At 46.3% G+C, this 24,165-nt stretch overlaps 1 protein-coding gene across 4 annotated transcripts in view; it reads left to right on the forward strand.

Moving 5' to 3' along the window:
* Positions 1 to 24,165, forward strand: part of parvaa (parvin, alpha a) — a 112,192-nt gene that overhangs the window by 80,833 nt on the left and 7,194 nt on the right. For 3 of the 4 annotated variants that reach the window (XM_070899472.1, XM_070899473.1, XM_070899471.1), the window contains exons 5-12: positions 3,586 to 3,726; positions 6,348 to 6,463; positions 8,980 to 9,038; positions 10,854 to 10,873; positions 12,311 to 12,372; positions 15,853 to 15,921; positions 16,966 to 17,067; positions 20,058 to 20,130. In XM_070899472.1, coding sequence (XP_070755573.1) covers positions 3,586 to 3,726; positions 6,348 to 6,463; positions 8,980 to 9,038; positions 10,854 to 10,873; positions 12,311 to 12,372; positions 15,853 to 15,921; positions 16,966 to 17,067; positions 20,058 to 20,130 — 642 coding nt within the window. Of the gene's footprint in view, positions 1 to 3,585; positions 3,727 to 6,347; positions 6,464 to 8,979; positions 9,039 to 10,853; positions 10,874 to 12,310; positions 12,373 to 15,852; positions 15,922 to 16,965; positions 17,068 to 20,057; positions 20,131 to 22,135; positions 22,729 to 24,165 lie in introns of those variants that run through there. The other variant, XM_070899470.1, reaches the window with a different exon arrangement.

The raw sequence follows: 24,165 nt of genomic DNA on the forward strand, positions 1-24,165 counted from the left end.
TGTAAACCATCTTTGTCTACTCTATACCCTAAGTACTCCACTGAGTTTTTAAATAACTCACACTTGCGAGCAGATACTCGTAATCTGTGCTTCTCTAACCGTTTGAGGACTTCATTCAATATGTTATTATGAATTTGTCTATTAGGTGCTGAAATTAGTATGTCATCCAAATAACATACTACCCCTTCAATACCTTGCAAAATCTGGTTCATCACCCCTTGGAATATGGCTGGGGCGGAAGACACTCCAAACGGTAGCCTATTAAATTGATATAGGCCTAGATGAGTATTTATAGTCAAACATGACTTGGACTCCTCATCTAGTTCAAGCTGTAAGTAGGCATTCGTAAGATCCAGTTTTGAGAAGATCTGACCACCTGTCAGTGTTGTGAACAAATCTTCTATATTCGGCAATGTATTGGGGACATTATCCTCTAGAACCTGGTTTATGGTTACTTTATAATCACCACACAATCTTACCTTACCATCGGACTTAGGTACAACAACAATGGGTGTAGCCCAATTACATCGATCTATCTTACAAATAATGTTCTCAGTCTCTAGTCTTTTGAGTTCTTGCTCAACTTTCTCCTTGAGTGCATATGGTACGGAACGTGGCTTGTAGTAAACCGATCTAGCCTCCTTCTGTATCCTGACACTCGCCTTGAAGCCTTGGATCGGACTGCCCGTTTCGCAGAACACCTTCGGATACTTCTTGATAACCTCATCCGTTGATGAAAATCTCGCTTCCACACACAAAATCTTACTCCAATCCAGCTTCATTGGTTGAGCTCAACCAATTTCTCCCTATTAAGGCAGGCTTGTCTCCTTTCACTACTATTAGAGGCAATTTCTGAAATTAATCTTTATATTTCACCGGTACGGTGATATGACCTACCACAGGAATTTTCTCTCCCATCGTCAATAACTTCCTTCTGATCGCATCAATTTTCACCCCACAAACAGAACGATCCCGTAATGCGCGGTTTTGAAAGTTTCCAAAATTACAGTGCATCGATAGCTTTTTTAATGCTACGATGTAATCACTGATACTTTCACCAGACTTTTGATTCCGAATCCTGAAACGATAGCTTTCAGCAATTTCTAACGGTTTGGGGTTATAGTGCTGCTCCAGCTTCGTTAAAATCTCTTTAAGCGTTGTGTCCTTTGGCTCGTCAGGCACAAGCAGATTTACAAGGGGTTCGTATAATGCCGGACCCGCCTCCGATAAGAAGATCGCTTTCTTACATTCCAACACAGCCCAGTTCTGGACTGCATTGTCTGGAACTTCGATTATGTTATTTGCAGGGAAGTACATTTCTAGCCGATCCACATATGCTTTAAAACGTTCCCGGTCGTGTCTATATTCCCCCAAATGTCCGATTACACCTGCCATTTTAATCTCTAGCTGTTCACACTGTGTGCTGTATTTTACCTCAGATTTTGTAGCTTTTTTCCAAAGACAGAAACTTCCAAAGTCTCTCTGTCGGCTGGCTGAATCCTTCCCCAACAAAATTTAAGCTTTAAATCATCCGAGAAATCCCATCTCGTCGCCAAAGGTGATATATCCACAGAGCACAAGCGCACACAACTTCCTCTCGGAAGCCTCCGGAAATCTGCCTGGTTCTGTTTATTATTAACCCTGCACTTGCAGTACACAATACGTCCACATCCACAGTGTGGAGCTAGAAACATTACAAGCTTACAGACATTACAACCCTAATCCCAAGAGCGAGGGAACTTGGCACACAATAGATAAACAATTAGAAACTGCTTAGAATGTCACTCCGCTTCCTGTCCATCACTTCACGGAGACGAAGTATTGGCTCCGTCTTTGGTGCCGAGCTTTCTCCAGGCTTTTAAGAACATAAGAATTAGGAGCAGGAGTTGGCCATTCAGCCCTTCGAGCCTGCTCAGCCATTTAATAAGATCCTGGCTCATCTATGACATCAACTCCACTTTCCCGCCCAATCCCCATACCCCTCGTTTCCTCTAGAGTCCAAAAATCTATCGATCTCAGCCTTGAATATATTCAGGGACTCAGTTTCAGAGACTGGGGCAGAGAATTCCAAAGATTCACCACCCTCTGTGAAAAAATTCCTCCTTATCTCAGTCCAAAATGGCCGACCCCTTATCCTGTGACTCTGCCCCCCCCGCCCCTGTTTCTAGACTCCCCAGCCTGGGGGAAACAGCCTCTCAGCATCTACCTGTCAATCCCCCTCAGAATCTTGTACGTTTCAATGAGATCGCCTCTCATTCTCCAGAGTATCATCCCAATTCTCACAGGACAATCCCCCTCATACATGAGTACCTAGAAGGGGAAGATATTGGTATGCTCAGTTTTATTGGTAACTGTCTCACTTTTCAGAACCTTGCCAGTGTAGCTGAGCTTAAGGTTCTTTGAGATTGCTGTGTTTTTCTGGTGTCTACCACCGGGCTCATTAATACAAGGCTTCGTCATATGGAGATCCTGACCATTTTCTAACCTAGTGCACGTACTGCAGCAGCTGTGGAGAACCATGCTTGGGTCTTTCTGTATAGATCCCACACTCCAAACTAAAGTGGACATCGGGTGAAGCTGAAATGAAGGATTGACTAAAACGAACAACTTGCATTTCTGTAGTGCCTTTCACGCTCTTGTGATATCCCAAAGCGATTTATAACCAATGAAGCACTTTTTGGAGTGTAGTCACTGTTTAATGTAGGAAACGCGGCAGCTAATTTGCGCACAGCAAGTTCCCACAAACGGCTATGTGATAATGACCAGATTATCTGTTTTAGTGATGTTGTTGAGGGATAAATATTGGCCCAGGACACCAGGGAGAACTCTCCTGCTCTTCTTCAAAATCGTGCCATGGGTTCTTTTACATCCAGCTGAACTACTGCAATGAAAGTATTTCATTGGCTGTAAAGTGCCTTGGGACGTTTTGCAGGCCATGAAAGGTGCTATATAAAGGCAAGTTCTTTCTTTTTTCTGTTGTCCTACCTCGCACCAAGTCCCGCTCACCCATCACCTCTGTGCTCGCTGACCTACATTGGCTCCCGGTTAAGCAACGCCTTAATGTCAAAATTCTCATCCTTTTTTTCAAATCCCTCCATGGCCTCGCCCCTCTCTATCTCTGTAATCTCCTCCAACCCCATGAGATGTCTGCGCTCCTCTAATTCTGCCCTCCTGAACATCCCTGATTATAATCGTTCAACCATTGGTGACCGTGCTTTCTGTTGCCTGGGCCCCAAGTTCTGGGACTCCCTCCCTAAACCTCTCCGCCTCTCTACCTCTCTTTTCTCCTTCTAGACGCTCCTTAAAATCTACCTCTTTGACCAAGCTCCTCAACTAATTTCTACTTATGCGGCTCGGTGTCAAATTAAAAAAAATCTCATAACACTCCTGTCGAGCACCTCGGGACGTTTCCCTACGTTAAAGGTGCTATAAAAATACAAGTTGTTATTGTTGCTGTTTCACTACGTTAAAGGCACTATATAAATACAAGTTGTTGTTGTTTTACTATGTTACAGGTGCTATATAAATACATGATGTTGTTGAACGTAATGAGTTTACACTGCTTCTATTTGCTCTCCTGCACAGAGAAGCTTGAGGGTGAAAAGCTGAACGTGGCTGAAGTGACTCAGTCGGAGATTGCGCAGAAGCAGAAACTTCAGACCGTCCTTGAAAAAATCAACGAAACGCTTAAACTCCCACCCAGGAGCATCAAGTGGACGATTGACAGTAAGCCTGGTTTGAACAGAGCAAAGTTAGTGTCAGGCGAATCGGTGGGAGAAAGGAACAGGGTGAGATGAAGAGGGTGGGAGGAGGCTCTTGTGGAGCATAAACACCGGCATGGACCAGTTGGGCCGAATGGCCTGTTTCTGTGCTGTAAATAATATGTAATGATCGTTCAGATAAGACGTTAAACCGAGGCCCGGCCTGCCCTCTCAGGTGGATGCAAACGATCCCATGGCTCTATATCGAAGAAGAGCAGGGGAGTTATCCCCGGTGTCCTGGGCCAATATTTATCCCTCCACCAACATCACTAATAAACAGATTATCCGGTTATTTTCACATTGCTGTTTATCCTTTACCTTAATATGCTCTCTTATCCTATTGAGCCACTTAGTTGTATGAAATGGAACCCATACGAAGAATTATAATGCAAAACATCAGATGCAATCAGTAAAAGAAACAAAGACTTGTATTTCTATAGTGCCTTTCACAACCACTGGATGTCTCAAAGCACTTTACAGCCAATGAGGTACAGTTGAAAGAAAAAAACACAAATTCTGGAAATCTGAAACAAAAAAAGCACCAAATGCTGGGGCCAGTCAGCATTGGAGGTTTACGCTTGGGGTTGAGGTCCAGTTGCCAGAACCAATAAAAGACTCAACGAGTTCAGTTTTTCAATGTTGATCTGGGGATCTACTTCCTACTGCCAACATTTTCAGTTTTCATTTTCTCCTGTGAATGTTCTTCATCAAACCCATTCCCCTCAGTGTGTCTGTCTCTGTCTCTCTCTGTCTCTGTGTGTCTCTCTGTCTCTTTCTGTCTGTCTCTGTCTGTCTGTCTGTCTCTGTCTGAGTGTGTGGTCACCCTGGTTTTGTGTATAAAGGTAAAGGAAAGAATGAACTTGCATCTATATAGTGCTGTTCCCAAATCGCTTTACAGCCAATGAAGTACTTTTGGAGTGTAATCACTGTTGTAATGTGAGAAACGCGGCAGCCAATTTGCACACCGCAAGCTCCCGCAAACAGCAATGTGATAATGACCAGATAATCTGTTTTTAGTGATGTTGGTTGAGGGATAAATATTGGCCCCAGGACACTGGGGATAACTCCCCTGCTCCTCTTCCAATAGTCACTATAGGACTTTTTACATCCACCTGAGAGGGTAAACGGGGCCTCGATTTAATGTCTCATCTGAAAGACGGCACCTCTGACCATGCAACACTCCCTTAGTACTGCACTGGAGTGTCAGCCTAGATTTTTGCACTCAAATCTCTGGAGTCGGACTTGAACCCACAACCTTTTGACTCAGCGGAGGGAGTACACCCAACGGTGACCTCAAATAATAACAATTTACATTTACATAGCGCCTTTAACATAGTAAATCATCCCAAGGCACTTCACAGGAGCGATTGTCAAACAAAATTTGACACTGAGCCACATGAGATATTAGGGCAGAAAGAGGTAGGTATTAAGGAGCGTCTTAAAGGAGACAAGAGAGGTGGAGAGGTTTAGTGGGGGGAGTTCCAGAGCTTGGGGCCCAGGCAACTGAAGGCACGGCCGCCAATGGTGGAGTGATTAAAATCGGGGATGCTTAAGGCTCCAGAATTGAAGGAGCGCAGAGATCTTGAGGGGTTGTGAGGCTGGAGGAGGTGATAGAGTTAGGGAGGGACGAGGCTGTGGAAGGATTTGAAAATAAGGATGAGAATTTTGAAATTGAGGTGTTGCTTAACTGGAAGCCAATGTAGGTCAGCGAGCACAGGGGTAATGGGTGAGCGGGACTTGGTGCGAGTTAGGACATGGGCAGCAGAGTTTTGTGGGATAATGTGCTGTGTGATATTTCTCTTATTTCTAAAAAAAGAACTGACCATTTAATGTAAATGTGCTCGTCTTTTTCAAACTACTGGACAAAGGAATTTCTCATTGGTGTAATTTGTTACTTACATCACACAGTTTAATTTCAATACTTTGAGAGCACTTGGCTTCTCCTGTTCGAATTGGTGCAATGATTTACTTCTCTGCTCTTCAGTCCGAGTATCTTTTGATTCTGTGTTTTTTTAAAATTTGCGCCTGAAATCGATCAAGTGGTTTTCCGATGCCTGATTTCCCCTCCGATCCTGTGCGTGGGGATTGAGGTCGAGAGGGCTCTTCTTATTAATAATACAAACAGAAAATGCTGGAAATCTCAGCAGGTCAGGCAGCATCAGTGGAGAGAGAAACAGAGTTAACGTTTCGGGTCTGTGACCCTTCGTCAGAACTGGCAAAAGTTCAAAATGTAACATTCTGTAGGAATTGTAGGGGCAGTGAAAGGGGGAGGGGAGGAAAGAACAAAAGGGAAGGTCTGTGATGGGATGGCAGGCAGGAGAGATTAGAGAGACAAAAGGGATGATGGGCAGAAATGAGATGGTAATGGCACAAGTTAGGAAACAAAAGATGATTCGAGATAGGGTGTGAATGGTGGAATCATCACCAGCTGCCCTGGGAAAGAGAGAAGAATAAAAATAAAAAGGTGTTTAGTGGGCTGTTCTTGTTGTTTGGTGTATCGGAGTGATGGCCAACTGTGTGTAGCTCCGTTTACTGAGTCGTGGTGTGAGACGGCGATGTTAACCTGTTTCTTTTCACGGTTTTTAGATGTCCACATGAAGAGTCTGGTGGCCATCCTGCACCTGTTGGTCGCAGTCTCCCAATATTTCAGGGCACCGATTCGACTCCCGGACCATGTCTCGGTCCAGGTGGTGGTTGTCCAGGTCAGTGACTGCAAGAAAAGGAATCTCTTTCGAATTTCCCCCCTACCCCACCCCACAATAGATTATTTTACAACCTCACTCCTACTCCAAGCAGCTGTCAGGCTTGGCTCAGTGTCAGAAGGTTGTGGGTTCGAGCCCCACTCCAGCACGATACAGCACAGAGGGAGGCCATTTGGCCCATCGTGCCTCTGCTGGCTCTTTAAAGAAAGAGGGAAAGACTTGCATTTATATAGCGCCTTTCATGGCCACCGGACATCTCTAAGCCCTTTACAGCCAATGAAGTGCTTTGAGTGTAGTCACTGCTGTAATGCAGGAAACGCAGCAGCCAATTTGCACACAAGCAAGCTCCCACAAACAGCAATGTGATAATGACCAGATAATTTTTTTTTTGTTATGTTGATTGAGGGATAAATATTGGCCTCAGGACACCGTGGATAACTTCCCTGCTCTCCTTTGAAATAGTGCCATGGGATCTTTTACATCCACCTTGAGAGAGCAGACAGGGCCTCGGTTTAACGTTTCATCCGAAAGACGGCACCATCGACAGCGCTCCCTCAGTACTGCCCCTCCGACAATGCAGCACTCCCGCAGTACTGCACTGAGGGTGTCAGCCTAGATTATGGAATCGTGTCTCCTTGAGTGGGACTTGAACCCACAGCCTTCTGACTCAGAGGCAAGAGTGCTACCCACTGAGACACAGCTGACACTCAGCTGAATAAAAGAGCTATCCAACTAGTCCCACACCAACCCCCACCGCTCTTTCCCCACAGCCCTGAAGATTTTCCCCTTCAATATTTATCCAATTCCATTTTGAAAGTTACTATTGAACCGGCTTCCACCGCTGTTTCAGGCAGAGCATTCCCGATCATAAAAACTCACTCCATAAAAAAATTCTCCTCATCTCCTTTCTGGTTCTGTTGCCGATTATCTTCAATCCATGTCCTTTGGTTACCGACGCTCCCGCCAGTGGAAACACTTTCTCCTCATTTAATCTATCAAAAACCTTCAATAATGAGGGGGTTGGGGAGATCTACCAGTGTCCTAGCCAATATTTATCCCATGGAATATTTTACGTCTACCTGAGAGGTTTAACGTCTCATCTGAAAGACGGCACTTCCGACAGTGCGGCACTCCCTCAGTATTGCCTCTCCGACAGTGCAGCGCTCCCTTAGTACTGCCCCTCCGACAGTGCAGCATTCCCTCAATACTGCCCCTCCGACAGTGCAGCGCTCCTTCAGTACTGCCCCTCCGACAGTGCAGCACTCTCTCGGTACTGCCCCTCCGACAGTGCAGCATTCCCTCAGTACTGCCCCTCCGACAGTGCAGCACTCCCTCAGTACTGCCCCTCCGACAGTGCAGCACTCCCTCAGTACTACACTGGGAGCGTCAGCCTAGATTATGTGCCGAAGTTTCTGGAGTGAGACTTGAACCCACAACCTTCTGACTCAGAGGCGAGAGTGCCGCCCACTGAGCCACGGCTGACACTCTTACTGTCACATGCTCGTATGTCTCAATTTCCTGTTTGCTATGGAGGGAGTGTAAAAATTATTGGGGAAATAAGTTTAACAAGAGGAAAGTGCTAAAATTGGAAGCCGTACAGGAAATTGATCTGCAGCAGCTGGAGAGTCAGTAGCTGGGTGAAAGTCCCCGAGGAAGGGCTCGTAGTCTGACCAAAGAGGTCAATGACAGTTTTAAAATCCCACAGCATGTCAATAACAACAACAACTTGCATTTATATAACACCTTTAATGGAGTAAAACATAGGAGCGATTATCAAACAGAATTTGACACCAAGCCACATAACAAGATATTAGGACAGGTGATTAAAAGCTTGCTCAAAGAGTTAGGTTTTGAGGAGTGTCTTGAAGAAGGAAAGAGAGGTAGAGAGGCCTTCTAATTTGGAGGCACTTCACAGGAGTGATTGTCAACAAAATTTGACACCAAGCCATGTGAGATATTTGGGCAGAAAGAGGGTCGGTTTTAAGGAGTATCTTGAAGGAGGAGTGAGAGTTAGAGAGGTAATTGCAACGAAGTCCAGAGCTTAGGGCCCAGGCAGTTGAAAGCTCGGCCGCCAATGATGGAGTGATGGAAATCGGGCGATGCTTGAGAGGCCAGAATTGGAGGAGATCTTGGGTTCCGTGGGTGGGGGTGCAGGGCTGGAGGAGGTTGCAGCGATCAGGAGGGAAGTGAGACCATGGAGATTTGAATAAGAGGATGATGATTTTCAAATCAAGGCATTTTCGGACAGTGTAGGTCAGCGAGCTCAGGGAGCGATGGGTGAGCGGGACATGGTGCGAGTTGGGACACGGGGCAGCAGATGAGCTTAGCTTTACCAAGAGTGGATGATGTGAGTGCGTTGGAATGGTTGAGTCTGGAGGTATAAGGAAGAGGGTTAACTCGGTGCTTTACACGATAACCAAGGTTCAATTTAACTTCCGTTATTCTTTATCTGGAAACAATAGAAGAGTTGATTGCTTCAAGGAATTCATTTCTTTTGATTTATTTATTTCCCACAGAAAAGAGAGGGGATTCTGCAGTCTCGGCATATCCAAGAGGAAATCACTGGCAACACCGAGTATGTAAACACATTTGTCCTTCAGCCGCGCTGTAATCCAATGCAGATGTTGTGTTTGGAAACTTGATTGTGAATCCCTGTTCTGCTAACTATGCCGCTCTGCCACAGCCAAGGAAAATAGAGCTGCCAGCACTCACATTCTCATAGTACGTCAAAACGTCTCCGAAAGGAAAACGGCTGAGAGTGGAAAAACTAACATCCAGTAATTCCCAGAAAAGTTCTCCCTGGAGCATGCTGCCCGGCTATTTTTAGCTTGTCTTTCAGCGGATGATTGTAAAAATATCGCACATTTTCCTCGCAAAAAAAATGTTGATTTATTTTATTGTGTTGAATGGAGAGCTTGCTCTCGATTTGTACAGTGAGAGATTTGGAAATGTGGGTGTTCAGAGGGACCTGGGTGTCCTTGTACACGAATCACTGAAAGTTAACATGCAGGTACAGCAAATTGTAAGCAAATGGTATGTTGACCTTTATTACAAGAGGATTTGAGTATAACAGAAAAGATGTCTTACTGAAATTATATAGGGCCCCGGTGAGACCACACCTGGAGCATTGTGTACAGTTTTGGTCTCCTTTCCTAAGGAAGGATATACTTGTCATAGAGGGAGTGCAACAAAGGTTCACCAGACTGATTCCTGGGATGGGGGGATTGTCTTATGAGGAGAAATTGAGCAGACTAGGCCTATATTCTCTAGAGTTTAGAAGAATGAGAGGTGATCTCATTGAAACATACAAAATTCTTACAGGGCTTGACAGGGTAGATGCAGGGAGGATGTTTCCCCTGGCTGGGGAGTCTAGAACCAGGGGTCACAGTTCAGAATAAGGGATCGGCCATTTAGGACTGAGATGAGGAGAAATTTCTTCACTCAGAAGGTGGTAAATCTTTGGAATTCTCTACCCCAGAGGGCTGTGGAGAATCTGAGTCTTTGAGTATATTCAAGACAGAGATTGATAGATTTTTGGATATTAAGGGAATCAAGGGATATGGGGATAGTGCAGGAAAGTGGAGTTGAGGTAGAAGATTAGCCATATTCTTATTGAATGGCAGAGCAGGCTCGAGGGGCCGAATGGACTAATCTTGCTCCTGTTTCTTATGTTCTTATGTTCTTTGATCGGTTACAGCTGACATGAAGTGGGGGTGAGCTGCCGCCTTGAACCGCTGCAGTCCATGTGCTGTTAGGGAGGGAGTTCCAGGATCTTGACCCAGCGACAATGAAGGAACAGTGATATACATCTCTAAGCTGCATGTTTAATGACGCTTGTTCCCGTTAGCCAGCTACACTCTCATCGTAACTCCTGTTCATCTAGACTTGGAGAAGATGGGGTGGTTTTCCTCTGAGCAGAGCAGATTAAGGGGAGAATTAATAGAGGTGTGCAAAATGATGAAGGGTTTTGCTAGAGTAGATCGGGAGAAACTGTTTCCAGTGGCCACAGATTTAGGATACTCGGCAAAACTAGAGGGGAGATGAGGAGAATTATGTTTTACGCAGCGAGTTGTTGCGACCTGGAACGCACTGCCTGAAAGGGCGGTGGGAGCAGATTCAGTCGTAACTTTCAAAAGAGAACTTTATGAACCGCTGCAGTCTGTGTGGTGAAGGTGCTCCCGCAGTGCTGTTGGGGAGGGAGTTCCAGGATTTTGACCCAGCGACGATTAAGGAATGGCCGATATATTTCTAAGTCAGGATGGTGTGTGACTTGGAGGTGGTGGTGTCTGTTTAATATTATTTATGAATAGAACAAAATTGCCACTTATTAAGTCTGTGGAATAATAATTCTGTGCCTCATTGCTAATGCCTGTTTTATGTTTGTTCACAGGGCTTTGTCAGGGAGACATGGTAAGTGATCCATGAATTGTTCAAACGTCTTGGGGCTTTGCATGCTGGGTGCGTTCCTACGCTCTTTATCATGATTGGCGTGCTTAGAGATACCTTGGTACGATGCTGGGGATTGCAACCCTGCCCAGTCCCCGCCCCCCTCCAATCTCCCCGCCCCCCCTCCAATCTCCCGCCCCCCTCCAATCCCCTGCCCCCAACCATTAGTGGCCATGCCTTCAATTGCCTGGGTCCCAAGCTCTGGAATTCCCTCCCTAAACCTCTCTGCCTCTCTACCTCACCTTCCTCCTTTAAGACGCTCCTTAAAACATATCTCTGTGACCAATCACCTGCCCTAATTTTACTTATGCAGCTCGCTGTCAAATTTTTTGTCTTATAACACTCCTGTGAAGTGCCTTGGGACATTAAAGGTGCTATATCAATATAAGTTGTTGTTGATGATAAATTTGAAGGAAACCCAATATTGGATTTTAGACGGTTGAAGGACGATCTGATCGAGGTGCTTAAAACAATAAATTAATTTGATTGGGTAGATAGAGAGAAACTATTTCCTCTGGAGGTAGAAGTCTAGAAGGTAGAAGGGGGCATCATCTTAAAATTAGAGCCAGGCTGTTCAGGAAGCACTTCTTCACACAAAGGGTGGTGGGAATCTGAAACTCTCTTTCTCCACTCCCCTCCTTAAAGGCTGTTGAGGCTGGGAGTCAATTAGAATTTTCAGGACTGAGATTGACAGAGTTTTGTTGGGTAAGGGAGTTAAGGTACAGATCAGCCATGATCGAATAGAATGATGGACTAGGCTCCAGGGGCTGAATAGCCTCCTCTTGTTGCTATTTATTACTGCTGAACCTGCAGTGCTGTGGGGAAAGGGCAGGGGAATGGGATTAATTGGATCGCTCTTTTAAAAAGCCGGCACAGGCATGATGGGCCGAATGGCTTCCTAACTCGCTGTATCCTAACTCGCACCAAGTTCTGCTCACCCATCACTCCTGTGTTCCCTGACCTACATTGGCTTCCAGTCCACCAACGCCTTGATTTTAAAATTCTCATCCATGTTTTCAAATCCCTCCATGGCCTCGCTCCTCCCTATCTCTGTAGACTCCTACAACTCTCCCAGATCTCTGCACTCCTCCAATTCTGGCCTCTTGCGTATCCCTGATTATCATCGCTCGACCATCAATGGCCGTGCCTTCAGCTGCCAAGGCCCCAAGCTCTGGAACTCCCTCCCTAAACCTCTCCGCTGCTCTTTCCTCCTTTAATACACTCCTTGAAACCTACATCTTTTTTACCGATCTTTTGGTCGCCTGCCCTAATATCTCCTTATGTGGCTCAGTGTCAAACTCTGTCTGATAATCGCCTTGGGATGCTTTACTACATTAAAGGGGCAAATAAATATAAACCTGTGTACACGCCCCGTCTGTAACTCTGTTCCATCTCTTTCAGAACGGGACGCCTTTGACACTCTCTTTGATCACGCTCCAGACAAACTCAACGTTGTCAAAAAGGTTTGATAACTTTCTATGAAGTACTGGAGTACTGCGCACAGTTTAGGTCTCCGTATCTAAGGAAGGGTGTATTTGTCTTGGAGGCAGTGCAATGAAGGTTCACTAGGTAAAATCCTGGGATGAGAGGGTTGTCTATGATGAGAGGTTGTGTAGAATGGGCCCATACTCTCTGGAGTTTAGAAGAATGAGAGGTGATCTCATTGAAACGTACAAGATTCTGAGAGGGATTGACAGGGTAGATGCTGAGAGGTTGTTTCCCCTGGCTGGATTGTCGAGAACCAGGGGGCATAGTCTCAGGATAAGGGGTCGGCCATTTAAGACTGAGATGAGGAGGAATTTCTTCACTCAGAGGGTGGTGAATCTTTGGAATTCTCTGTCCCAGAGGGCTGTGGATGCTGAGTCTCTGAATATATTCAAGGTTTCTTATGTTCTTATGTAAGCCATCGGGATTATAGAACCCGGTTTATATCATGAAACGGCAGTGACGCAGAGTATTAACCAAAAAATATGTGCTATTAAATATTGATGAATATTCGCCATGGCTGCAGCTATTTTTCTCATAGAATCTTCCAGCACAGAGGGAGGCCTTTCGGCCCATCGAGCCTGTGCCGGCTCTGTGAAAGAGTGATCCAATCAATCCCACTCCCTCTGCTCTTTCCCACAGCCCTGCAAATTTTTTCCCTTCAAATATTTATCCAATTCCCGTTTTGAAAATTATTATTGAATCTGCTCCCAGCATCCTTTCAGGCAGCGCGATCCAGATCACAACAACTCACTGCGTAAAACAAATCTGCTCACCTCCCCCTCTGGTTCTTTTGTCAATTATATTTTGAATAGTTATTTGCGCCCCCCCCCCCCCCCTCCCCAAACCCACAATCATTTTGCTGGGGTCCTGTCTCCCCACCGAGCCTGAAGCTCTCTGGTGTATCTGATCTATGCTCTTCCTCTTTGTCCAGACCAGGGGGAGGGGGTTGGGGAGGGGGGGACTGGGCACATGTGGAAAAACAGGCCCTAGAATCCGGGGGCTCTCCGTGCTATTTACCCGCGTATTTCTCACTCACTGCTTTGGCTCATTTGAATTTTGATTTGGGCGGTGCTAAACAGTGAATTTCGATAGGCTGTTCCATCAAAACCGAGCTAGCTCCTACGCCCACATGATGCACAGGCAAACACACAGACACGCTCACACATAGGCTCACACGTACATACATACACGCACGCATACACACAGATGCACACACACACACATAGATGAATGGATCTTCCTTCTGCCTGGCCTGAGACACGGTGGTGCATTGTGGTTCCCTCACTGCTCCAGCACTAAGATCAGGGATGATCATTGAGCCTTCAGTCCCCAGTAAGGGGTTACGGTGGTGCAGTAGGTTATGTTTCTGGACTAGTAATCCAGAGAACATAAATTCAAATCCCACCCTGGCAGATTGGGAATTTGAATTCATTTTTTTTTTATTAAATTAAATTAAGAACATAAGAAATAGGAGCAGGAGTAAGCCATACAGCCCCTCGAGCCTGCTCTGCCATTCAATAAGATCATGGCTAATCTGATCTTAGCTTCAACTCCACTTCCCTGCTCGCTCCCCATAATCCTTCATTCCCTTATCGCTCAAAAATCTGTCTATCTCCACCTTAAATATATTCAATGACCCAGCCTTCAGAGCTCTCTGGGGCAGAGAATTCCAAAGATTCACGACCCTCTGAAAGAAGAAATTCCTCCTCATCTCCATCTTAAATGGGCGACCCCTTATTCTGAAACTATGCCCCCTAGTACTAGATTCCCACATGAGAGGAACACACCCTCTCTGCATCTACCATGTCGAGTCCCCTCAGAATCTTATATGTTTCAATAAGATCACCTCTCATTCTTCTAAACTCCAATAAGTACAGGCCCAACCTGTTCAACCTTTCCTCATAAGACAACCTTTTCATCCCAGGAATTAACCTAATTGAACTGCCTTCAATGCAAGTATATCCCTCCTTAAATAAGGAGACCAAAACTGTACGCAGTACTCCAGGTGTAGTCTCACCAATACCCTGTACAGTTGTAGCAGGACTTCTCTGCTTTTATACTTTATCCCCCTTGCAATAAAGGCCAACATTCCATTTGCCTTCCTGATTACTTGCTGTACCTGTACACTCACTTTTTATGTTTCATATACAAGGACCCCCAGATCCCTCTGTAATGCAGCATTTTGTAATCTCTCCCCATTTAAATAATAATTTGCTCTTCTATTCTTCATATTAAAGTGGATAATCTCACATTTTCCCACATTATACTCCAACTGCCAAATTTCTGCCCGCTCCTGGAAATAAAAAGCTGGTCTCGGTAAAAGTGACTGTGATACTGTCGGATTGTCATAAAAACCCGACTGGTTCACTTATGTCTGTCAGGAAAGGAAATGTGCCATCCTCACCCGGTCTGGGCCGATATGTAACTCCAGTCAGGCACCCACGTGGTCGACTCTTAACTGAAATGTCCCAGCGAGCCACTCAGTTGTATAAAACCACAACCAGCGGTTCAAGAAGAAGGCTCACCACCACTCTCTCGGGGGCAACAAGGGATGGGCTTGCCAGCGACACCCACATCCTGGGAATTAACTTCTTAAAAGTTCCTGAACTGGGCTATAAATATGAAGACTTGCATTTCTATAACGCCTTGTATGATCTTGTGACATCCCAACGTGCTTCACAGCCAATGAAGTATTTTTTGAAGTGTAGTCACTATTGTAATGTAGGAAACGCAGCAGCCGGTTTGCGCACAGCAAGATCCCACAAGGAGCAATGTGATAATGACTGGGTAATCTGTTCTAGTTGTTGGATGAGGGATAAATGTTGGCCAGGACACTGACCTATGATGCCCGGGAGGCACTGACTGGACACTGAGCTCCTCTGGCCTGCCAGTCCTGTGCATCTCCAGTACTGAGTGGCAGTAGAGGCGGGGCTCGTGTTGCTCGGCTTCCCCATGCACCCCCCCCCCCCCGCAATAAATCATGCCTTACTGACCGACACCTTCAGCGTGGCTCAGTGGGTAGCACTCTCACCTCTGAGTCCGAAGGTTGTGGGTTCAAGTCCCACTCCAGAGTCTTGAACACAAAAATCTAGGCTAACTGAGGTACTGAGGGAGCGCTGCACTGTTGGAGGTGCCTTTGTGTGGTCGTAAAAGATCCCATGGCACTATTTCAAAGAAGAGCAGGGGAGTTGTCCTGGGGCTAATATTTATCCCTCAACCAACATCACAAAAACAGATTATCTGAGCATTATCACATTGCTGTTTGTGGGAGCTTGCTGTGCCTAAGTTGGCTGCCACATTTCCCACATTACCACAGTGACTTCAATGGCTGTAAAGCGCTTTAGGACGTCCTGAGGTTGTGAAAGGTGCTTTAGAAATGCAAGTCTTTCTTTTTCATTTTTGAAACCAAGTGGGTGGGGTTACCTGTTTTCAAACTGTTTGTTTTCTGCCCGCAGACCCTCATCACCTTTGTGAACAAACACCTGAACAAGCTAAATCTGGAAGTTACAGAACTCGAGACTCAGGTAAGTGGGCCGCTGAGCTGACAGCACAGACTGGGATGGAGTAGGAGATAGACAGAAGAGATATTGGACGGCGGCAGGGGCTCGAGGGGCGGAACGGAGTCCAGCAGTTCCTGTGTTGAAAGAAGCGATATCTCCTAGCAAGGTCCAGCACCCATGATGGGACATAAACAGTGCAGGGAAATGCTGCCATGGGATCTTCCTGTGCAGGGTGCTGCTGGTGTGGAAGTTACATCCACAGGTGATGTTCTGCTGCATCATGAATCCCTCTGTTTGCAAAATCAGGCCTCAGTGTAAAGTCCCTCGGAGCCCTGCGCCTGATCAACAGAGCTAACATCAGCCGTGCACATCACGTTAGCACCAGGGAGCGAGCTAAGCAAAGCCGCATGCTGAAGATCTGCGTGGTAGCACTCTCACCTCTGAGTCAGAAGGACATGGGTTCAAGTCCCACTCCAGCGACTTGAGCACAAAATGCAGACTGGCACTCCCGGAGCGCTGCACTGTCGGAGGGGCAGCACTGAGGGAGTACCGCACTGTCGGAGGGGCAATACTCAGGGAGCGCTACACTGTCGGAGGGGCAGTACTGAGGGAGCGCTGCACTGTCGGAGGGGCAGTACTGAGGGAGCGCTGCACTGTCGGAGGGGCAGTACTGAGGGAGCGCTGCACTGTCGGAGGGGCAGTACTGAGAGAGCGCTGCATTGTCGGAGGGGCAATACTGAGGGAGTGCTGCACTGCCGGAGATGCCGTCTTTCTGATGAGACTTTAATCTGACTCAAGGTGAACTAGCTTGGGTTCTTTATTGTCCAGGAATTCCCACGTTCCGCAAAGTTTCAATTAATGGTCATTTTAATTCATTCAAGGGATGTGGGCGTCGCTGGTAAGTCCATCATTTATTGCCCATCCCTAGTTGCCCCTTGAGAAGGTGATGGTGGGTGGGCCGTCTGCTTGAACCGTCTGCGGCAATGGGCCTTTCACACTGGTGTCCGTCGGTCAATGTCTCTGCGGCCTGTACGCGTGGTGACGTTTGGACTAAACTCTCTCTTGCAGTTTGCTGATGGAGTCTACCTGGTGCTACTCATGGGGCTCGTGGAGGACTACTTCATACCTTTGCACAACTTCTTCCTCACTCCAGACAGCTTTGAACACAAGGTAAACGTTTGTTGAAATGTGGGCGCCTTTCGCCATCCAAAATATGTGGTGTAACGCTAACCTTACCTCGAGGAGTCGCAGCCTTTTTGTTTCAGGTGGTAGGCCAAGTGCGGGAGGGTGTGGAGCAAGAGTGTAAGCCCTGTTGGTCCTCTGGCTCCGAAAATCGCCCTGTCCCACCAAGACCCAAGCGCTTCACCTGCACCTGTTGCCTTCTTCCTCCATCCAGGCACTGAGAATGGGTTTAAGAATACAAGAAATAGGGTCAGGAGTAGGCCATATGGCCCCTCAAGCCTGCTCCGCCATTCAATAAGATCATGGCTGATCTCCAACCTCTAAATTGCTAGGGCTGGATTTTCGGCTTTGATGTTTTTGGGGCGATAATGGCAGCGGGGCAGGAAAGTTAGCACCCAGGAATACTTTGCGCCTCAGTAGGTAAGTTTGGGCAGCTGGGCCCTGAGTCAGAGGGTGCAGCGCTAAGGAAGGCGTTGAACAACTCTCTTGGGCGTTTGGATTGGAAACTTTCGAGCTAAAGAGCCGGGCCGGGAGCGCTCTCAGAGACGCCCTGGGTGCAGAGGGATTGGAAATTCCAAAGATTCACCACCCTCTGAGTAAATAAATTCCTCCTCATAAGAACATAAGAAATAGGAACAGAAGTAGGTCATACGGCCCCTCGAGCCTGCTCTGCCATTCAATAAGATCATGGCTGATCTGATCATGGACTCAGCTCCACTTCCCTGCCCGCTCCCCATAACTCCTTATCCCCTTAACTTTTGTCTATTACTGTCTTAAATTTATTCAATGTCCCAGCTTCCACAGCTCTCTGAGGCAGCGAATTCCACAGATTTACAACCTTCTGAGAGAAGAAATTTCTCCTCATCTCTGTTTTAAATGGGCAGCCCCTTATTCTCAGATTGTGCCCTCCAGTTCTAGTCTCCCCCATCAGTGGAAACATCCTCTCTGCATCCACCTTGTAATCTTATGTTTCGATAAGATCACCTCTCATTCTTCTGAACTCCAATGAGTAGAGGCCCAATCTAATCAACCTTTTAAAGAACATAGAAACATAGGTGTAGGAGCAGGCCATTCGGCCCTTCGAGCCTGCACCACCATTCAATATGATCATGGCGGATCATACAACTTCAGTACCCCACTCCTGCCTTCTCTTCATACCCCTTGATCCCTTTAACCGTAAGGGCCACATCTAACTCCCTTTTGAATATATCCAACGAACTGGACTCAACAACTTTCTGTGGTAGAGAATTTCCTCATAAGTCAACCCCCGATTGCCGGAATCAACCTAGTGAACCTTCTCTGAACTGCCTCCAAAGCAAGTATATCCTTTCTTAAATATGGAAACCAAAACTGCACGCAGTATTCCAGGTGTGACCTCATCAATACCTTATATAGCTATAGTAAGACTTCCCTGCTTTTATACTCTATCCCCTTTGCAATAAAGGCCAAGATACCATTGGCCTTCCTGGTCACTTGCTGTACCTGCATACTATCCTTTTGTGTTTCATGCACCCAGGTCCCGCTGTACTGCGGCACTTTGCAATCTTTCTGCATTTAAATAATAACTTGCTCTTTGATTTTTTTTCTGCCAAAGTGCATGACCTCACACTTTCCGACATTATACTCCATCTGCCAAACTTTTGCCCACTCACTTAGCCTGTCGATGTCCTTTTGCAGATTTTTTGTGTGCTCCTCACAGATTGCTTTTCCCCCCATCTTTATATCGTCAGCAAACTTGGCTACATTACACTTAGTCCCTTCTTCTAAGTTGTTAATATAGATTGTAAATAGTTGTGGGCCTAGCCCTGATCCCTGCGGCAGCTCACTAGTTACTGATTGCCAACCAGAGAATAAACCATTTATCCCAACTCTCTGTTCTCTGTTAGTTAGCCAATCCTCTATCCATGCTAATATATTACCTCCGTGAACTTTTATCTTGTGCAGTAACCTTTTATGTGGCACCTTGTCAAATGCCTTCTGGAAGTCCAAATCCACCACATCGACTGGTTCCTCTTTATCCACGTTGTTCGTTACATCCTCGAAGAGCTCCAGCAAATTTGTCAAACATGACTTCCCCTTCATAAATCCATGCTGACTCTGCCTGACCGAATTTTGCTTTTCCAAATGTCCTGCTACTACTTCTTTAATAATGGACTCCAACATTTTCCCAACCACAGATGTTAGGCTAACTGGTCTATAGTTTTCTGCTTTTTGTCTGCGTCCTTTTTTAAATAGGGGCGTTACATTTGCAGTTTTCCAATCTGCTGAGGACCTCCCCAGAATCCCGGGAATTTTGGTAAATTACAACCAATGCATCCACAATCCCTGCTGCTACATCTCTTAAGACCCTAGGATGCAAGCCATCGGGTCCAGGGGATTTATCTGCCTTTAGTCCCATTATCTTACTGAGTACCACCTCCTTAGTTTTAAATGCAACTCTCTATCCCAGAGGGCTGTGGAGGCTGAGTCTTTGAGTACATTCAAGACAGAGGTTGATAGATTTTTGGATATTAAAGGAATCAAGGGATATGGGGACAGTGCAAGAAAGTGGAGTTAAGGTAGAAGATCAGCCATGATCTAATTGAATGACAGAGCAGGCTCGAGGAGCTGAATGGCCGACTCCTGCTCCAAATTCTTAAGTTCTTATGTATTCTGTGCCTTCTTAGGTCCTTTTGTGCTAGAGCCCAACCTTTCCTCCAGCTACATGCCCGTGATAGGCATCAACGCTTGGCGAGTACGTGCCGATGGGATGATCAGGTTTCACTGGAGTGCATGTAACGTGCATTGTGAAGTAAAATTGTTTTGCTTTTAAGATCTAGTGAATCCTGAACGCACAACATCTTCCGATTGCATCAAACACACCCCGAAAACAGGGACTTAAGAGCCGAGTTTAGCTGTGTTGACTGGATCGAAACTAACATCTACTGTCTACCAAAGCTTCTTTCTCTAAGTTACAGTTTCCTAACTCTCTTCAACAGGTCCATAACGTGGCCTTTTCCTTTGAACTGATGCAGGACGGAGGTTTGGAAAAACCAAAGCCTCGATCAGAAGGTATGTGCTGCATCGTTTACCACATGTTGAAGACTTTGAATCACCGTGCAGTGTATGAGCAATGAAACCTGACCTGCACTCTTTACAATTTTTGGGCCAGAATTTCCGATGTCGCGGGCCCGTATAAAGTTTCTACGGACCCGGGAAGGCATCAGAAAAGCCGGTTTTCAGCACGCAATGCGCACGCGCTGAAAACCAGCTTTTCTGATCTGTCAAGCTGGAGCCTGACAGATCGTAGCCAGATCGGGGGGGAGGACAGTTGTACGTGGAACTTTGGGCTATTTACCCATATCTTGCACGGCAAATGTCCTCAAAACTCTTGTGCCTGAAAAAGCAGGCGCATAGCCTACTTTTACAACGTAAGAGTTTAAAACATAGGAAAAACATGATTAAAATTTAAATTTAAAAAACACATTTATGTTAAAACCCTGCCCACTCAGATAATGTTATTTTAAACTCTAACCCTAACTTTTATTAAAAATCGGGAATATTTTTTTCTTTAAAAAAACTTGTAACATTTTTCGTTTCTATTAGTTTATTGTGTGAGGTGTTTTTTTAAATGTTTTATGTATTTTTTGTGAGTTTTGGGGTTTTTCTCATTCACTGTAAGAGGAGTTTTGTAACTTACAAAACTCTTACTACAATGAATGAGAAAATACTTACCTGTGACTCCTGCGGACATCCCGACGTGCATGTGCTGCGCGTCGCAGGGAGAGGAGGCCTGTGGATCGGGAGTTCCAGTGGCCGCAACAGCTTCAGGTAAGTGCGCATTTTATTTCTATTCTTTATTGATTTGCCCGTGGGAAGTCCTCCTCGGAATTTATGCCCCATAATAAGAACATAAGAACATAGGAAATAGGAGCAGGAGTAGGCTATACGGCCCCTCAAGCCTGCTCCGCCATTTAATAAGATCATGGCTGATCTGATGTTCTAACTGCGCGTAGATTTAAGATAACTGGTAAAAGAAGCAGAGACGCCAGGAGGAAGAGTAATTTACGCAGCGAGTTGTTGTGTAATTTACGATAATCTTTCAGGCATGAGACCCGGACAGTATTAGTCTCGGCTATTCGGGCGTGGAACATAAGAACATAAGAATTAGGAACAGGAGTAGGCCATCTAGCCCCTCGAGCTTGCTCCGCCATTTAAAAAGATCATGGCTGATCTGGCCGTGGACTCAGCTCCACTTACCCGCCCGGGTGGAGGGCATCAGAGATTTGCCTGAGGCTGCCCTCGCTCCCTGTCCACACACACACACACCAACTTTCCACCGTGACTCAGTGGGTTACGATCAGGAGGAGGGGAGGGGGGTGGAGGGGAGAGGGGGGTGGGGGAAGGATGCCCCTACTCCAAGGACACGGAGACCAGTTGGAATCCTTCCTTTGTTTCTGTGACCAAATTTAGCAAATTGCGGGCAGAACGGGGATGGAAACAGCCCCTTTAGACCACTGGGGGAGTCCCTCAAAGCTGATGGAATGTAAAAATTATTTTGCCGTCGAAAATATTCATGAGAAGATTAAAGAGGGATTTAATAGAGGTGTTCAAAATACTGGGGGGTTCTGATAGAGTAAACAAAGAGAAACTGTTTCCAGTGGCAGGAGGGTCGGTAACCCGAGGGCACAGATTTAAGATGATTGGCAAAAGAACCCAAAGGGGAGATGAGGAGAATTTTTTTATGCAGCAAGTTGTTGTGATCTGGAACACACTGCCTGAAAGGATGGTGAGAGCAGATTCAATAGTAACTTTCAAAAGGGAATTGGATAACTATTTGAAAAGGAAAGAATTGTGGGGAAAGAGCAGGGGGGAGTGGGACTAATTGGATCGCTCTTTCAAAGAACCGGCACAGGCTCGATGGGCCGAATGGCCTCCTCCTGTGCTGCAAGTTTCTGCGATTCATAGAATAGAATCATATGAATTTACAGCACAGGAGGCCATTTCTGCCCATCGTATCCGCGCCGGCCGACAAAGCCATAAACTCACGTCGAAAGCGATGCATTGCTTCTTGCAGATATTGTGAACTGCGACCTGAAGTCGACCCTGCGCGTCCTCTACAACCTGTTCACCAAGTACAGAAACATCGAGTAACCAGGAGGCACACAGCTCTCGGGGAACCTGACTGAAATACAACTGCAACGACACCCAGCATATTTCCAGGAGCCCTGTGCCAGGCAACCAGCTGGACTGCCCACCATTGTCTTGTAACAGTCGAGCAGTGGCTATTTCAAGATTTTTTTTTATTGGTTACAAGGTTATTGTAAGTCTTTTATGTAAAAAGAAAAGCACTTGAATTACAGAGACCAGAAGCAAAATGGACTCAGCAAGCACCAGTACTTTGAAGCTTACGCTCTCGCATTCTGACGTGAAGTGGAATTCAATTCATGCGGAACCTTGGCCCTGGAAGTAGCAATGGAGATTTCCAAAGATGCCTGCGTTACAGAAACCAAAGAACTGTCGGAGAATTGAAGAGTTGCCCAGCTGCAGTTTCAAAGCCGAAACCCCCAAATTGCCATTACTCAGTGAAATTAAAGTTGGGTTTTATCTTTGAATTAAAAGGCCGTGCCCTCTTGTATAAACGGGGGAGGCAGAATTTTGTCCCTGGAATGGTCAGCAGTGTTCTTACTCCCGATCTTCAAGAACTGATCAGATTGCTCCCCAGTTGTAATGTTAACTAAAGCTTTTCATGTGTGAGAATTTATAATGAACACATGGCTAGTTTGAACCTGCAATTGTCTTGCCGACGAGGTTGCGGCTGTATCACGTTTATGGAACTGGGTAGGCTTTGCAAAAGAATTAGGAGCAGGAGTAGGCCACACTGCCCCTCAAGCTTGCTCTGCCATTCAATAAGATCATGGCTGATCTTCGAATCCAGCTCCACTTTCCTGCCCAACCCCATATCCCTTGATTCCCCTAGACTCCAAGAATCTATCGATCTCAGCCTTGAATATATTCAGAGACTCAGCATCCACAGCCCTCTGGGACAGAGAATTCCACAGATTCACAACCCTCTGAGTGAAGAAATTCCTCCTCCTCTCTCTTTTAAATGGCCAACCTTTTATCCTGAGATTATGCCCCCCTATGTCTAGACTCTCCAGCCAGGGGATACAACCTCTCAGCAACTACCCTGTTAACGTTTCAGGTCAATCATCATCATCGGCAGTCCCTCGAAATGAGGATGACTTGCTTCCACGCCAAAAAGGGATGAGTTCACAGGTGTTTTAATGAAGGACTTAATATTCCAGATCCTGAACTACATCTTGAAGGGTGGAAGATGCCTGTGCGTGGATTTTTTTAACGTGTGGTGGCCGTTGCACACCAGCCACCACACGGGCTTGACAGAGCTAGGTCTTGGTCCAGTGGCAAGGATTACCCAAGAAAACTGGAGACCTGCTCTGCTGCACATATCGCAATGTGGGCTGGCCTGTGCTGCCCCTGGGCCCTCGCCTCTTCTGGCCCCGAACTCACGCCTCTCCCGGGACCTGATCATATCGCTCTACATTCTCTCGCCACTCCTTCGTCCTGACCTCGCCGCTCCTGCTGTACCTGCCCACGCTCCAATCACCGACCTGGACCTTGATGATGTCACTCTTCGCTGCCGTCGCCCTCCTGTACCAGCTCGCACTGCTCCCTGAAGTAGTATGCCTCCACGCTGCTCCCGAGGCCGCTCGCCACTCCTTTTATGGCGATGACCTTTTGTCAGTAAACCTGGTCACTTGATGTCCAGTTAGCAGAAAGCAAAGTGAGTGTGAAATCTGCTGGATTGTCCTGAAATCCCCAAATGCTTCACGAATGTCCTTCAGGGCCTGGAACCTGCCATGCTCAACCGGTCTGGGCCTACATTGACTCCAGTCCCACGTGATGGATTGTGCCTCTGAGGAGGACTTGCAACCCACATAATTTGAGCGACCAGTACTGGCCAATAAATGCGGCCCTGCACAAAGCCCAAGAACAAATATATATATATTTCCAAATGTTTTTGATTTGGGCCCAAATCTTTGTAACTGTAGCTTCAAATGTTGCTGATGGAAATGTAATTTCCTA

The sequence above is a fragment of the Pristiophorus japonicus genome, chromosome 14 (genome assembly GCF_044704955.1).
Source record: "Pristiophorus japonicus isolate sPriJap1 chromosome 14, sPriJap1.hap1, whole genome shotgun sequence".
In the NCBI taxonomy this organism is placed as follows: Eukaryota; Metazoa; Chordata; class Chondrichthyes; family Pristiophoridae; genus Pristiophorus; species Pristiophorus japonicus.